The sequence below is a fragment of the Sinocyclocheilus grahami genome, unplaced genomic scaffold (assembly GCF_001515645.1).
Source record: "Sinocyclocheilus grahami isolate Dianchi unplaced genomic scaffold, SAMN03320097.WGS_v1.1 scaffold95.1, whole genome shotgun sequence".
Classification (NCBI taxonomy): Eukaryota; Metazoa; Chordata; class Actinopteri; order Cypriniformes; family Cyprinidae; genus Sinocyclocheilus; species Sinocyclocheilus grahami.
The window spans coordinates 1,731,125-1,748,405 of record NW_015505274.1 but is presented as its reverse complement, the minus strand read 5'-3'; the positions used below and the strand labels follow the sequence as shown (position 1 = coordinate 1,748,405).

Sequence of the window (17,281 nt, the reverse complement as noted above, 5' to 3'; positions counted from 1 at the left end):
TCTTTCTTTCTTTCTTTCTTTCTTTCTTTCTTTCTTTCTTTTGCAATGAAACATATGGTGTTTGTAGTGACAGTATTAAAAAAACTGAAAATAGAAGGGGGAAAATAACAATATTTATGTAGATACCTGGACGTTATTTAACAGGTTATTTAAAGGGGTCATATGATGCTTTTTTAAAGATAATTATTTTGTGTATTTGGTGTAATAGAATACAGTGGGGAAAAAAAGTATTTAGTCAGCCACCAATTGTGCAAGTTCTCCCACTTAAAAAGATGAGAGAGGCCTGTAATTTTCATCATTGGTATACCTCAACTATGAGAGATGAGAGACAAAATGAGAAAAAAAAATCCAGAAAATCACATTGTAGGATTTTTAAAGAATTAATTGGTAAATTCCTCGGTAAAATAAGTATTTGGTTACCTACAAACAAGCAAGATTTCTGGCTCTCACAGACCTGTAACTTCTTCTTTAAGAGGCTCTTCTGTCCTCCACTTGTTACCTGTATTAATGGCATCTGTTTGAACTTGTTATCAGTATAAAAGACACCTGTCCACAACCTCAAACAGTCACACTCCAAACTCCACCATGGCCAAGACCAAAGAGCTGTCAAAGGACACCAGAAACAAAATTGTAGACCTGCACCAGGCTGGGAAGACTGAATCTGCAATAGGTAAGCAGCTTGGTGTGAAGAAATCAACTGTGGGAGCAATTATGAGAAAATGGAAGACATACAAGACCACTGATAATCCCCCTCGATCAGGGGCTCCACGCAAGATCTCACCCCATGGGGTCAAAATGATCACAAGAACTGGGAGTAAAAATCCCAGAACCACACGGGGGGACCTAGCGAATGACCTGCAGAGAGCTGGGACCAAAGTAACAAAGGCTACCATCAGTAACACACTGCGCCGCCAGGGACTCAAATCCTGCAGTGCCAGACGTGTCCCCCTGCTTAAGCCAGCACATGTCCAGGCCCGTCTGAAGTTTGCTAGAGAGCATTTGGATGATCCAGAAGAGGATTGGGAGAATGTCATATGGACAGATGAAACCAAAATAGAACTTTTTGGTAAAAACTCAACTTGAGGAGAAAGAATGCTGAGTTGCATCCAAAGAACACCATACCTACTGTGAAGCATGGGGGTGGAAACATCATGCTTTGGGGCTGTTTTTCTGCAAAGGGACCAGGACGACTGATCCGTGTAAACGAAAGAATGAATGGGGCCATGTATCATGAGATTTTGAGTGAAAACCTCCTTCCATCAGCAAGGGCATTGAAGATGAAACATGGCTGGGTCTTTCAGCATGACAATGATCCAAAACACACCGCCCGGGCAACGAAGGAGGGGCTTCGTAAGAAGCATTTCAAGGTCCTGGAGTGGCCTAGCCAGTCTCCAGATCTCAACCCCATAGAAAATCTTTGGAGGGAGTTGAAAATCCGTGTTGCCCAGCGACAGCCCCAAAACATTACTGCTCTAGAGGAGATCTGCATGGAGGAATGGGCCAAAATACCAGCAACAGTGTGTGAAAACCTTGTGAAGACTTACAGAAAACGTTTGACCTCTGTCATTGCCAACAAAGGGTATATAACAAAGTATTGAGATGAAATTTTGTTATTGACCAAATACTTATTTTCCACCATAATTTGCAAATAAATTCTTTAAAAATCCTACAATGTGATTCTCTGGATTTTTTTTTCTCATTTTGTCTCTCATAGTTGAGGTATACCTAAGATGAAAATTACAGGCCTCTCTCATCTTTTTAAGTGGGAGAACGTGCACAATTGGTGGCTGACTAAATTCTTTTTTCCCCCACTGTATAGACAGGTGTGTGGCTTTCCTAATCAAGTCCAATCAGTATAATCAATTAGGTTTAACATCAGTTCAAGCCCGAAAGGGGAACAGAGCTGATGAAGCTGGTATGTGTTTGCAGTACACAAGCCACGGTTAAGACAGCTGACTCCACTGTGATGTGACCACCCCTCTATCTCTCTCTCTCTCTCTCTCTATATTAATTCAAGTAGCTAATTATTATTAATTAATTAATTAAAATAAATTTGATCTTACCGCACTATTTCATCTCTTTCTGATCTGAAGCGGGCAGAATGCGGAGCTAACGAGCTGTAGCTTCGCGTCAGGTGGTTCTCGCCTTCACGTCGTGCATTAAAATTGTTCAATGTACAGCAAGCCGTGCATTATCCCTTATGTATTCGCTCTTTAGCAGCAGTTTTAGGGATCTTATCTATGCACAATCAGCTTGTAACACTCCAAAGAGAAAGGAAAACTTGCAATCGCATCATATGAAACATAACTGATAACTTGGTTTCATTTGATGTTATTGCTAAAGTACAGTGCAGTTATAATCTGTGTACTATGTCATGATGGATTAATGCTGTGTGACATGGCAGAAAAAACATACTGCCTCACCACATGACTGAATGTCACAACACATTATTTTTCATGCTGTTAGACTTATTTTGATATTAAGCTTGAAATGCATAAAAAATATGCAAATAATACAAATGCATTATTCAATAATAATAATAGACAGTTTCTCCTTTTGATCCATATGCTGTATGACACCCTGGACACATGGGAATCACATTACATCTGCCATACTTTCGTATCCTACATTTGTATGGATGTATCTGGTATATAGAGAGTGCCAGTGTGAGATGGGCGTCCTTATGCATATCTCACACAGCATGAGCTCAACATGAGCATCATCAGCCTCTCCAGGACCAGTGAGAAGAGATGATGAGCTGCCACAGGAAGCGACAGAGAGAGATTTGACATGGCCCATCTTCTCCAGACCTTACACACTCCTCAGTGGATTCTTCCCTCACTCCTTCCATCTATCTGCATCCCTCATTCTTTCATGTTTTTGGACCAGCCTCCTGCTGTATGTGTTTCTCCATCCATCTCCTCTCCTCCAGAGTTCAGTGTTTTCGTTCCTCTCCTGAGGTTAGCGGCTCTGGTTTAGCATTCCTGCTCTCTCTTCAAAACGCATAAACACACACACTGAGCAATATATTCAATATTCAGAATATATTTGCAGTGATAAATAAGTAACGTTATAAATATTACAATAATCATAATATATATATATTTTTTATTATTTTTTTATTTATTTATTTTATTGCCCAGCCCTGACATGTGCTCTGTGTTTTTTGGAGAGGAGGGGGTTGTTGCCACATTGCCCCAAATCCCTGTGGAGGATTCTTAATGTCAGAGCTGCTCAGAGAGAGAGCGAACAGAGAAGTGTAGAGCCTGAGAAGAAGAGGCATTTGAATGAATTATATCATTGTGGTTGCTATGGTGTTCTGGGAGGTTGTTAGGTGTTTGCATACTGGCCCAAGTCAAAACAGCCCACTCTTAAAGAGATAGTTCACCCATAAATCAAAAAGTCATCATTATTTACTCATCCTCATGTTGTTCCAAACCTGCATGACTTTCTTTCTTATGTGGAACATAAAAAATATATATTTTGAGAATTGTGCCAGTGTTTTTTTTTTTTTTTTGATACTATTGAACTCAGTGGTCACCAAAATGGTTTGGTTTTTTTTTTCAAAACATCTTTCAGGTTCTGCAGATGAAAGAAAGTCATACAGGTTTGGAATGGCATGAGGGTGAGTAAATTATTGCAGGATTTTTATTTTTGAATTAACTATCCCTTTAAGTCTCTATGATATTCTGGTCTCCAGATATGACTTGGTGACTTCATTGTACAGGTTTGGACTTATGTATAGTTTTTCAGTGAATTTTAAGAATGAATGTAATCAGGAATATTGGATAAAGGCAAAAGATTACCCCACACAGATTTTGCAACAAGTTCAAGTTGACTGCATTAACCAACAGAATTCTGCTTGGTTTGACTGTCTACATATATCACTGCACTATTGACTATAGACAATGGACCATGACATTTCAACAAGAATTCACTTAATAGCCACATCTTAAGTCTAGGGATTTTTCCACATGTTTTGTTTTTATCATCCACTAAGTGAAAATCGAAATTCACCAAAAGTCAGGCATTGAGTTACGAACTTCAATATTATTGTTAAGTGTTTGTTCAAATCCCTAATCCTAAGTATAAATTCATTACATTTATATAGCGCTTTTCTAGGCACTCAAAGCTAGAATTAGAGATAAGATAATGAAAAAGAAAGAGAGGATGAAAGATAACAGGAAAGAGGCAATGGATCAAAGAAAAGAGGATTGAGTGAGTGAGTGAGCGAGCGAGCGAGAGAGAGAGTGGAGGAGGAGTGCCTCCCCTTCCCATAGCAACCGTTAGCAGCGATCGGCTCCAGCCTGTTGTCTTCCATGTGAGGTGCCGTAGTACAAACCAACACTCACACTGACGCGTGGATCTCTCCTCAGCAACACACAGCGGCTTCGTATATCAAACTCAGATATGTTTGGCTCCCTTCATAATCACTAAGGAGAGATCAGGCGAGTGGTGGCAGGCGAGTGAAGGGGAGTGACAGAGAAAGTGAAGAGAGCGGGGGAGAGTTCGGAGGAGGCGCAGCGCTGGAGGAGACGACAGGCGGGGGGATGGAGCACCTGAGCACTCGCGAGCTGCCCAGGCTCTCCTGGATAGACACGCTCTACAGCAGTATGTACTAACTGCCTCTTTCGTCCTCGTTTCAGCATCTCTGCACGCGTGTGTGTGTGTGTGTATGTGTGTGTATTGGAGTTGTGCTGAATTTGCCTGTGCTAATATTGTTATCTGTATGTGAATGAGGCTCTCAGACATCTTGTACATACTGTTTGATCTGTGATGACTGTCAGGCCTTATTAAACAAGTACAGTGGTATATATCAAATTACCCTGTTAACTAATATGTCACTAGTACTATAGTATCACTTCAGTGCTTTTGTTGTAAGTAAAAAGTGCAGCTCACTATACAAGTCATTCCTCTTTATTCCTTCTTTTTTCCGATTTCTTAAAATTTTTCTTGTCTTCCTTTTTCCTGTCTTTTTCCTTTCTCTTCCGTCTTTTTTCCTTTCTCTTCCGTCTTTTTTCCCTTTTTGATCCGTCTTTATTTTTTGTTCCCTCATTTTTCCTTCTCTCTTCCCTCTGTTCTATTTATTTCCTCTTTTATTTTTTACGTTTTCCTTGTTTTCCTTGTACCACCTAATTTCTTTCTTTCTTTCTTTCTTTCTTTCTTTCTTTCTTTCTTTCCTTCTTTCTTTCCTGTCATCCTTCCGGTGTTGTTATTGTTAACTAAAACTATTAAAAATTATTATTAGTATTTAGTAATTAGTATTTTAGTAATTAGTATTTTTAATAAATTATTTTTTTTTGTAATTGAAATAAAGCTGAAATAAATGAAAATATACATAATAGAAACATAAAGAATAGAAATGTTGCCTTGGCAACTAACTGAAATTAGTTAATAAAGTACTAAAAAAAATTAAAAAAACGGAAAACATAAAAATAAAAGCTAATTCAGAATATTACTAAATATTATAAGATAAATAATGCTAAAATAACCCTGTTTCTCATCCTTCTCTCTACTTCCTTTTCCTTCTTTGTTTCCGTTTTCTCTCTCTCATTCATTTCTACGTTCTCTGTTCATTCTTTCTCACCTTTTTTCACTTTCTTCCTCCTTTCATCCCTGTTTTCTCTTGTCGATCTCTCCCTTTTTTTCTTCTTGCATCCTTGTCTTATGTTGTATCTTTCTATATATGTTTCCTTCTCTTTTCCCTTTCTTCCCACTATCATCCCTGATTTCCCTCTCTTTTCCTTCTCTCTTCCCTTTCCCATCTTTCTGCCCTTTTTTCCACATCTCTTATCCCTGTCCCTTTTCTACCTTCTCTTTTTCTTCTCTTACTACTTTTCCCTTTCTTCTCTCATCCCTGTTTTCTCTTATCATTTGTCACCTATTGTTTTCCTTTTCTCAGGCCTGTCTTCTCCTCACTCTGTCTACCTTCTCTTTTTCTTCTCTCTTCCCTCTCATCCTTCCATTTCCTATCACTTCCGGTCACATAAAAATATACATAATTTCCATGGTTGACTTTGGTATACAAAATTTGTTTGTATGAGACCCAAAGTACATGCTGTTCTCATGAATAATCAAATGTTGTGTTGACTGTTTACAGTCAGATGGGCTCTTTATCTCTGGGTGGAAGTCATGTGGGCAGAAGCGGTCAGCAGGGGTTTGTGGGTAATGCTGGACTGAGGAGATGCACTTGTTGTGGTTGTTTAGTCTGTCGTTCATTTGCTCTGGCTGTAAGGTTGAGTTACATAAAGGGCTTTCAGAGAATGTTAAATGGAGGAAAGCCTGGCAGAAACGCAGGGATGGAGGGGTAATGGAGCAGTGAGAGAGAGAGAGGGAGGGAGAGCTTATTTCATTCATTACAGAGAATCCATTGAGGAGTTAACCAGGAAGGCACTAATCATTCCATAATTTCACACTGAATTATATGAGATTTGTGTGTGTTTGTGCATGAGTGACAGTGTGTCTGTGTGTGTGTGTGTGAGGGTCTGTATGATAATGTATATAATTGGTAATTCAGGAAAAGGGGCAATCGCCCCACAAAATGTTATTAGTTTCACCCCTCATCCTCCCATATTTACACCCTCACATGACGTGTGTGTGTGTGTGTGTGTGAGAGAGGTTAGTGCATGCTAATATTACCATGTAAGTGCTTCTGTGCTTCAGGACTGAGGGAGCAGGAATTGTTTTACTAACCATGGTTCATGGTATGTGTTCATCTGCCTGTTTTGAGCACCATAGTAGAGAAAGAACACTGATTATTTCAGTAAAAAATGATTACAAATATTGGTATCTTTTTATTTTAAATAGAGAGAGAAAGGGAGATTATAAGAGAACAAAAGAGCAAGAGAACAGTGAGAGACTTCAGCGCCTGATATGTAGATATTTTCAGGGCAAATTACCTCACAGGGGTAAAACATCTCTTCAGCAGGATGCATTCAGCTTTTGTCTGGTTTTGATGACCTTACCAATGAAGAGACCATTAAAAACACAAACCCAAATCAAAGCCCTCCTCAGTCTCTGTCAGCCAAGAGCTCTTTAACAAATTACCCCACCACTCATTAACATACACTAACAAGACTCATTAACTACTTTGTAACAATAACAGTGTTTTGGGGTTCACTTTGCCTCTGTTTTTATAGTTTGAACCGTTTTTGTTCAGCACTGAAGGTACAGCCTTGTTAAAAAAGAAAAAAAGTACAGCCATTTAATAATTTATAGGCATTATTAAATATTAAAAAGCATTCTTGCTTAATAAAGGATGTACATTTCAAATGATGTGATGTTTCCGTAGAGACTAATATCAATAGTAGTGAGAGTATATTAACAGCAGCAAATATAATCATATTTGATGTTTTCATAACATGCCAATGGGGAATTCACGTTGCCAGATTTTTTTTCTCATGAAAGCATAAAAATAAAACTAATTAGTCATCGTTGTATTTATGTATCTCTTCATCAGTTTGTTTATCTGTTAATTTCAGGTCTGTCTCTAGAATGTAAATTGATTCTGGTTATTACAGCCATGTATTCAGTTGATCTCTGTGGATCTGTCTTCCACCTCCTCACAGCATTTTCTCCATTTGCCTCGCTGATATCATCTCCTGCCTCATCTACACTCTTTCTCTGCTCTGTTGTCATGGTATCCTCTGTTCAGGGTGGTTGAGAGGCAGCAAACTTAGTCAGACATTGATGTGGAGTGTGTGTGTGTGTGTGTGTGTGTGTGTTCAGGTCCAGCAGTTGTGGTCAAACTCTATTTGTTAGACTGAATCAGGCTGGTAGAACATGCGTCTCGTGGGATTATTCTCTCTCACTGAGATATTCCATCCTTCTGTCACTTCCTTTATATCTGCATCTCTTTTTGAATTCCTGTTGTGTGTCGGATTCAACACACACACACATTCTCACACTCAAATCCTCTCCTTTAGAGTCTCCCAGCTATCATATTGGTGCTACGTATGTTATCTGGAGTGAGTTGAGCACTCTGTAGAGCTGTAGTCGTGATGCTGTTAGATACTGACACACTCTTTTCCATTTTCGTTCTCTCTGGGGGTGTTTTTCCTTTCTTTTCAGTAACAAATCAAGGTAATTTGTTGTAATCAAACCCTTTTATAAACTAAAAACCCCTTTTTGAAAAGCACTCAGTAGAATTTGAGGAAAATGTGAGTCAAAATGCACTGTAAATGTGTGGTCACATTTACAGTTGTTCAGTGAAATTTTGCAATGAAATTCAGTCATTTCAATAGGAATCTACACAGTCTGGAAGTTTGCACTGAAAAATTCCCAACAAAGATTTCACATTGGGTTCAGTTGGTGATGAAAATTTGCCACATTGACCAACAGACATCTGCTTGGTTTGAAAGTGACTTCTGTGTGAGAGAGCAGGGCTTCATACATTGCTACACTTGACAGTATAGACAATAGACCTTTTTTGCGTGCAAAATTTATGTGAAATTTCTCAAACGTGACCATACCTTAACTGCTCTAGGTTGTTGTCGGTGGTTGCTTACGGGCAGAAAAAAGCCCACACTTATAGGGATAGTCCAGCCAAAAATGAAACTTCTGTCATCATTTACTCACCCTTGAAGAATTTTGATATCTTATCGGTTTCGGTTCCTATCGACTTCCATTGTATGGAATTTGACAAACGATCTAAAATATAAATCTAAGACAATGGCAACCAAAACGGTTTGGCCACTAACATTCTTCAAAATACCTTCTTTTGTGTTCATCAGAAGAAAGAAAATCATACATGTTTTAAATGACATGAGGGTGAAAAAAAAGATTTTTGGGTGGACTATTGCTTTAAGTCTCTAGGATGTTCTGGTCACTGGATTTTACTCAATTCACTCCTTATATTTTTCTGCAGTTTTAGCATCTGGAAGGTCAAAATTGCTAATTTGTTTACTTAGAAAAGCACTAGCACACCTCTTATCAATAAGCCACATGATTTTAGGTGTCATTCAGTCCCATAGAATAATCTTAGCAAGGCACACAAAGGACTCTCAAATGTAAACTGTATCATACAACCATCTTTATCATCCTGTAATCCACAATACCCGTCATAATTCCCTTTGTGTCAATTAGTTTCAGAGGCACACAGCAATATTGCGCACAGTTGCTCTCGTGACTGTACATGAGCATTAGAAGAGCTCTGTTACATAAGAGAGAGAAAGAGAGGGAGAGAGAGACATACCTACTACAGGAGGGACATTGACATTTACGGACGTTTTCTCAGCAAACCCGCTTGCAAGAAAGTGCACATACTGTGCTAGTGGCATTTATTACAGCAGCTAGTCAAGAGCACAAGTGCAGTACTAAAGCTGGTTGTCAAGTGTGTGAACAAGCAGTAAAGAATGTGTAATTCTGCTGACTGGAGAGGCTCTTAACAGTGATTTGAGAGGTGTGCAGGGGTCAGGGGTCTGAAAGAAGGTGTATTTAAGTTGAGTTTTTAGGCTCGATGTGAAGCAGAATATAAAATATTAATTTACAGGATTTTTTCCAGTATTTATTTTTATTACACTAATATAGTTTCAAAAACAAGGAAGACAATTTCATTAATAATAATAATAATAATTTGTTATTAATCCTTATAAATTTACCACATTAAAATTTTATTCAGCAGCATGCACTTTCACAGAGGAACATTTTAATAATTCATTATAACCATCCAATAAAATGAGTAAATGTTACAATCGTTGATTGGTATTTTGGTGAAATATTCTGGATTAATTATACATACTGGTCAAAAGTTTTGGGTTATGTTTTTTTTAAAGAAGTTTTTGAAAATTGTGAAATATTGTTACAATTTAAAACAACTGTACAACTGTTTTCTTTTTTAAAATATTTTAAAGTGTAACATTTTTGTAAAAAGAATTTCGCTTAATAATGTCCCACACTTTATTTTATCATCATTCATGGATATTTCTTAGTTTAATGTGTCGATAAGTAGCACTGTGCTGCGTGGATATAAATTATTTATATATCGCAATATACATGATATAGCAAAATATCTATCGATTGACACTTTATGCCGTTGCTACGATTAGGGCTACATAATATTGAAGAAAAATGCAGTATATAGTTACCTAAACTTTAGGTTAAACTTTACCTTTAACCTGAAAACTTACCATCAAGAACATTCAGGTACACACACCCCCAAGTCACGTGCACAGTCTGTTCTCTTTTATCTGCCTTGATAGGCGTAGCTTGACGTTTGAGCTTGGAGGGTCCAAACCAAGCCAGTCGATTTGGTCAGTAACACTTTTTAAATACATTTTAGTTTTTCTATAGTAAACTTACAAATTCACACTCCATGTTTTTACTGTGATTATATTGAGCAGCAGCAAGCGCGTGAGGATGTCATGGCAACCAGATACATCGCACATTAATTACTTGCGCTATGTCTATTTTTGATGCACTATATAAACATGTTGAAAATAATGCACTATAAACACATTTGCCAACAGAATATCAAAGTAGGCTTTTATTAAAGGGATAGTTCACCCAAAAATGAAAATTAGCCCATGATTTAGGCTACTCACCCTCAGGGCATCCTGTATCTGACATTCCTCTTTCAGACGAATCCAACAAGCTGTATAATGGCAGTGAATGGTGCCCCTGTTTTTGAAGTCTAAAAAACTGCATCCATCCATCATAAAACTACTCCACACGGCTCCGGGGTGTTAATAAAGGCCTTCTGAAGTGAAACGATGCGTTAGTGTAAGAAAAATATAGAGTTTTAAAAAATTATAAACCGTAATCTCCAGCTTCCGGTCACGCAAGCAGGCGCGTTTACGAAAAGACATTCGAGCGTATGACGTAGGCGTAGCGGAAACCTGGAAGGCGCAACGTAAGCTCTGGGGAGAAGAGTGTAGTTTCGCGAGAGTAAGCTCCAGGGAGAAGAGTGTAGTCTCGCGAGAACCAAGTTTTGTTTACAGCACTGGGAAACCATGTGAACTACATCTGTAGTTTGTTCCGCCGCTGCAGCCTCCTCCATCTCGCGGAGTTCCTGGTCGGTAAACTCCAGTTCAAACAAATTTGGCTGGTTTTGTAGTACTAGTTTGTGACAGGTGTTTTGTTTTGCTTTCTCCTCTGTGCTTCCACGCTCGTCACTCTCTCCTCGGAGCTTACGTTTGTGCCTTTCCGCTACACCTACGTCATACGCTCGAAAGTCTTTTCGTAAACGTGCCTGCTTGAGCGACCGGAAGCTGGAGATTACAGTTTATACATTTTAAAAAATCTATATTTTTCTTACACTAACGCATCGTTTTTCCGTTGCTTCAGAAGGTCTTTATTAACACCCCGGAGCCGTGTGGAGTAGTTTTATGATGGATGGATGCAGTTTTTTAGGCTTCAAAAACAGGGGCACCATTCACTTCCATTATACAGCTTGGAAGAGCCAGGACAATTTTAAATATAACTGCGATTGTGTTCGTCTGAAAGAGGAAAATCAGATACGCCTAGGATGCTCTGAGTGTGAGTAAATCATGAGCTAATTTTAATTTTTGGGTGAACTATCCCTTTAAACAAAGGAGTAAATTTCTCACACACTGCTTTAAAACAGATATCTACTGGACATGATTCAAGTTTAATGCATAATATCAGGCACACAAACACTTCATAGCCTATTTAGAAATTCTTACTGAAAATGGGTGATTAAGCAGTTTGTATTGTAAAATCTATTTTGGGGTTTTGTTTTGTGTAAATCAAATAACATTTGGATGTAAATGGTCCTCTTCCTGATGTTACTGTAGAACACCCAGCCGCTAAAATGGAGCGTCCTGCGTATCACCTTTATGAGACTGGTCTGGTCTGGAGTCATCAAGCACGGCATCAGCATCGGCATCTGATTTAATTTTGGTTAAGTCCAGATTTCTCTGCAGTTGTTGTACATTGTAAAAACAGTGAATATCCATTCACGCCATGCAACAGGCAAGCAGTAAATACTATAGGCTATTATCCATCAAAATGCAGATTCGTCACGCCACAACTTCTTACAGAAATGAGATTGGGAAGCATTAGTAAGTTTGATTTGATCCATTTATTTATTTACAAAATAACAATTTAAAATGGATTAAAATAACTACATTGTATGCACTATAAACTTTTATTTTTGAGTTGAAAAATATTAATTAAATTTTTTTAAGTAAAATCTTTCTGTCGCTTTCAGTTGCAATAATTTAGTGTATGCCACTGTGATATGCATACACAGTACATTTGTAATATTTAAATAATTTGATGTGTGTCATGCAGCTCTATCTACAATATTTATCACTGTCTATTAGAACTTGTTTCATGAAAACATACAAAATAAACACATACATGAAAACTTACAAAATAAAGCATTAATTTCAATATTCAGTCTTCCATTCAGTCCTATACTGAGCATGCTGGGAACTACAAATCCTTACCCAGTTTATGCAGTTTTACATTAACATTCAATCTCAATGAAAATGTATTAAGTAAACCTCTGATTTAAAAATATAATTGGAAGTTAAAATAGTTTTAGACTGAAGAGACACAAATTGGCTGTTGATTTATGTGCAGTTCTGAGCTTTATTCATTTAATATAAAATGTTTAAGCATTCAATTTATATCATACATATGCATAATTAGATCTCTGAGCCCTGCCTCATATGCCTTTTGGTTCTTTGTCCACCAAGGAGCGTGTGTGTGTGTGTGTGTGTGTGTGTGTGTGTGTGTTGTCATGGTTGAAGACATGCCCTGCCCTGGCCTTCCTGGCTGGTAACTGGGGACCTCTTAACTCTGCCCTCAGATTGTTAACCAATCAGAGCGCAGCATCACAGACCACACACCAGACAGCTCAGCCAATGGGACCTCTGGCCTCTTTTTACTCCACCGGGGAGTCGAGGCGTGATTAAGCATTCAGGCCAGTCAAGAGGAATAGTGGAGAAAGAAGTGGGTAGGAGGATGATGAGAGGAGGCTTGGCCATCCTTTAGTAAGAGAGCAGCCATGAGGAGCACTCTCACCGCAGGGTTTCTCCTCTCTCCTCTTTTATCTCCAATCATTTCCAACTTTTCAGGTGTTTCCAGCCTTGCACATTTCAGTCATTTTTTTTACTTTTCATTAACTGTACTAGACTAAAAGTTCTTGATGGCATAATATGCATTGACCACTGATATGTATTTGCTAATGTTCTCGGGGGTTGAAATGGGGTTTCTAAGTGGTTGCTAGGGTGTTCTGGGTGATTACATTCTAGTAAGAGAATACACCTCTAAGTCTCGATGATGGCTTTGGTCCCTCCTTCAGTGTTTTGTTGAAAGTGTTATTGTCCATTAGGTCAAAATCATAAATCTGATCAAGTAGCGGTGATGCTTATCTAATGATCTGTAGCTATGAGTTTTTGCTCAGCTTTGAACTTTGAGGCTCTTGCTAATATAAGCTTTGATGGGGAGATCACAGTCTTTGTCTTCATTCTGTTAAGTTAATATCAGAGCCACAGGCTCATGTTCTAAAGATGTCATCTTTCCAGACCAGACTAATCTGCTTTGAATACAACTGATCAATGTCACAGATCCCCAATGGCACAATTACAGCTCACACCCTCCATGTTTAGTCACGCCTTTCTTTGTGTTTGTCTTTTTCCTCTTATCTTTTTCTTCTTCGTTTATCTTCTCCTCTTCCTCCTCTTTATTCATCTTCATGTTCTCCTTCTTCTTTTCTTCTCCTCTTTCTCATCCACCATCTCCTCCTCCTTCCCATTCGTCTTCTTTCTCATCTTCTTATTATTCTTAACCTTCTTCTCTTCCTTCTCCTTATTCTTCATTGCCTCATTCATCTCACCTACCTTTTCCTCCTCCTCCTCCTCCTTCTCCACCTTCTCCTTCTTTGTTCACCACCTTCTTCTTCTTTTCATTCTCTTTTTCTTCTTCATCAGTGGTAAAGCAGTTCTGATGTGTTATTTTGTTTATGCAGAACCCGAGCCTCAAAACAAAAACTTAATTAACAAAAACTTTAGCCTTGGAAGATGTGGTATTTCCTTCTGGAAATGCAAATCTAGGTTTCTCCCATCTCCCTTCAATATTTTAAGAATATCTTCCTCCTTTTCTCTTTTCCTTGCTGTTGTCAAATTTTAGGCATGTTTTAATCATGAGACATACATGTAAATTCAGGTTTGTGTTCGCATGTATTCTTTCAGTAGGTTATGCCTTGTTTTTTTGAGAGTGGTTAAACGTTGAACATCGTCGGTTACACAGCTTCAGGAAACACAATCAACAGGGAGTTTGAAGTTTGCAGTTTGACTAAATCTGCTTAAAGACTTCTGAAGGACTTCTGCTCTCCATTCATCCATGCATTGCTCTCTCATCACTCATACTGCCAGAGATTGATTGACGTGTCTGTGTTTGGTACCAAACTGATATGATTCACGTCAGTAATCTGCAGAGATGGAAATATGTATACTGGCGCCATACAGACACTGATTTAATGTGTGTTCTTTCCTGTATACATAAAGAATGAGAGACGATACAAACAAAATCACTTTGCCTGCACATGAAAAACACCTCTGCTTCAGATAATTTGTCATTTCATTCACACAGCCAGTGTGTGTACAACTGCTGTCAGAAAGACACTCACAGCCTTCATAACGCACACTAAAACAACTCTGACTTTCCCCTGAGAACCGTGTGGAGATGTATTCACTCTTATTAGAATTGCAAACTATCCATTGCACTGGGTTCACTGGATGATGTTCGGGTCTTTTAAATGAAATTCATGACCATATTAAATGCTGCCGGTGGAAGACCTGTCAGACCCCTTAATCATGACTGCATGTCAAGCCAGCGCAGTTCACTGACTTGAACTGTATCCTTCTAAATCAATACGGTTACACTTTGCAAATTAAATGGCAGCCAGTTTTCTCATTTTTTTGTGTGCGTGTTTTCCTGTCCTAACACCGCTTGCAATGTCTACTTTTCAACCTGGTGGTATTTGAGCATGCTTAAAAAGACATCTGGGTCGTGAACTGTGTATCTTACATCAGAGTTCTCTGAAGTCTGTCTGTAATGACTGACCTGCATTGACAGACAACAGCACTGCATTCTATTAGAGGAACATTGCTGACAAGCCTTTTATGCAGTTGTTATGCAACATGCCCACTTGCTTTACCCCTCTATTTTTTCCTTTCCATTTTTTAAGGAAGTACAAAGGTAAATAGTCAAGCACTACAGGTTCTTCCAGTACTCCCATAAACACTCCATGAGGCTGCCCAGGGGGTGAAGATAAGTTTGAACCTGTGCTGAAACTATTCCTTAGAGCAGTGGTTCTCAACCCGCGGGCCGTCACAAATTCAAATGCGGCCCACCTTGCTGAACACAATTAAAAAAAAAACTTTCAGTTTTACAATTCATTTTAGTTTTTACATTAATTTAAAAATGTACTAAACAAATATAAGCTTTAATGTTTTTGTTATATAAAATAATTTTGTTTTTCATATATTATTTTCAGACATGAGCAGACCTGTACTCGCGTAATTAACGTTACACATTTAACGAACACTTACAAGTGCGCAGTTTGGCAGAATTCAATTCAAATAGTCATCAGCAGCCATTAGTTCAGTAAAATTGAGCATCAGAATGCACACATTTGTTATTAAGGGAGAAAAACGAAATGTGGAAATGCCAGCGAAGGAACGCATACAAACAAGAGTAGTCGCAGCAGTGAAGGTAGGAGAGTGCTAGACTTTCTGCATCAACTTTCGGTTTGCCCCGCCACTCACTTGAAGATGTTCAGGCTAGAGCCCTGCATGGGCCTCAAATATATGAAGTTGAGGCCCTACCCGGCCCTTGTCCGACAGCTTATCAGAATTACAGTCCCGACCCCGTCTTTTTTCCCCCTTCTCCCAAAACAGCTTATACTACTGTTTCAGCTATATTAAAATAGTTCAGTTTTGTATGTAATGGCAAAGTGATTATATTTCGTTTAGTTTTTTTATTAAGTTAATTTAGAAAAACATTTGGAGCATTATTTGGTCGTTAAATATAAGTTTTAGTTTTTTAAAGTAACGACCAAGCGGCCAGCGGCAGACAGTGAGCTGAGCCTATGTTTGATCAATTTAGCCTTCTCAAATCATCACCACTTGCCTAAAATAAAATCTATAGATATAAAACAGTTCAAGCATACAACAATGTTTTAACGTTAAACCTAGATAAATGTGCGCTATATCCAATAGTTTGTGCGGAGAGTGGAAGCTAAAGCGCGCTTCGCAGGTCATGGAGGCACCAGCGCGATCACTTGCATTTTTTTCAGTGGATACGGCTGACCAAGTCCCCCAGCCACTCATCTTTTTTTTTTTTTGCTTTTGTTTGCTTGATTTTTGTTTTGTGTGTGGTTTTTTAATGCTTCAATTTGGTTGGTTAATGTGTGTTATACTTGTTAGCGTTGTTTTGCTTTATTTGCTTTGTGCTGTTTTACATTATTTTTTTTTGTTTGGCTTTTGCCACTTTATATTCATGGGAACGTAGTGAGAGGTCAAGAAGTAAGATGTGACATGACATGCTGAATTCAAATGTAGTTTTCCCACAAATTGATTTTTTTCTGATTTTTCAACCATTCTGATGGGTTTGATACACAATGACTTTAAGGCAATTAAGGCACTGCCACTTCTGAACACTGTCTACTCTTTACTGTAAGTTCTGCCAGGTTTTTGTTTTGGGGTGAACTAACTCAAGTTTGCAGAATTCTTTAAGAGTTTTTCACCTCTGGCTGATGTCACAAGCTTAATATGTTAACTGACATTTTCCCCTTGATTGCCTGGCATGTTTTGTACTCCTGAAATCAGGATAATTAAATCTTTCTAATTAAAAGCCCTCCAAACTTCAAGTTCACTATGACATTGCATCACTCAGAGTAATAATGAAGCTGGGAGCGCTGCTGGTCCTGCAACAATGTTAACGTGAAGGTTTTAGATCTCATCAAAAATGTATGACTTTACGACTGTGACCTTTTGTCTCTGGTCTGTTTAAAACTTTACTAAGTTTTAATAAAATGATTTACAGTGATGCTGTTTGCTAGCTAGTATGCTGACCATCCAATCAAAGGACGAGAAAATGCTGATGTTATCGTTAGCCAGCTAGATGGCCCTGGTGTTGCCAACTTGAAATCTGATTGGTTAAAGCAACGGTTTCATTGCCAGTGATTTAAGCTAACAGACGCCTGCACTGTTGATTCTGAAGGCCTTAAGGCAGATTTCTTTGACCCTGGCAACACGATTGCTGAAATATGATTGGATAAAAGCTCTAATATAAACATACACTGCTGGAA

General features: G+C 38.4%; 1 protein-coding gene across 2 annotated transcripts in view; it reads left to right on the top strand.

Annotated features, from left to right (window-relative positions):
- Nucleotides 1-17,281, top strand: part of abr (ABR activator of RhoGEF and GTPase) — a 204,014-nt gene that overhangs the window by 36,955 nt on the left and 149,778 nt on the right. Inside the window, exon 1 of one of the 2 annotated variants that reach the window (XM_016275539.1) lies at nucleotides 4,299-4,611. The exons of the other annotated variant lie outside the window; for it this stretch is intronic. Within the exon in view, the coding sequence (XP_016131025.1) occupies nucleotides 4,551-4,611 (61 nt within the window). The 5' untranslated portion in view covers nucleotides 4,299-4,550. Of the gene's footprint in view, nucleotides 1-4,298; nucleotides 4,612-17,281 lie in introns of those variants that run through there. 2 annotated transcript variants of the gene reach the window in all.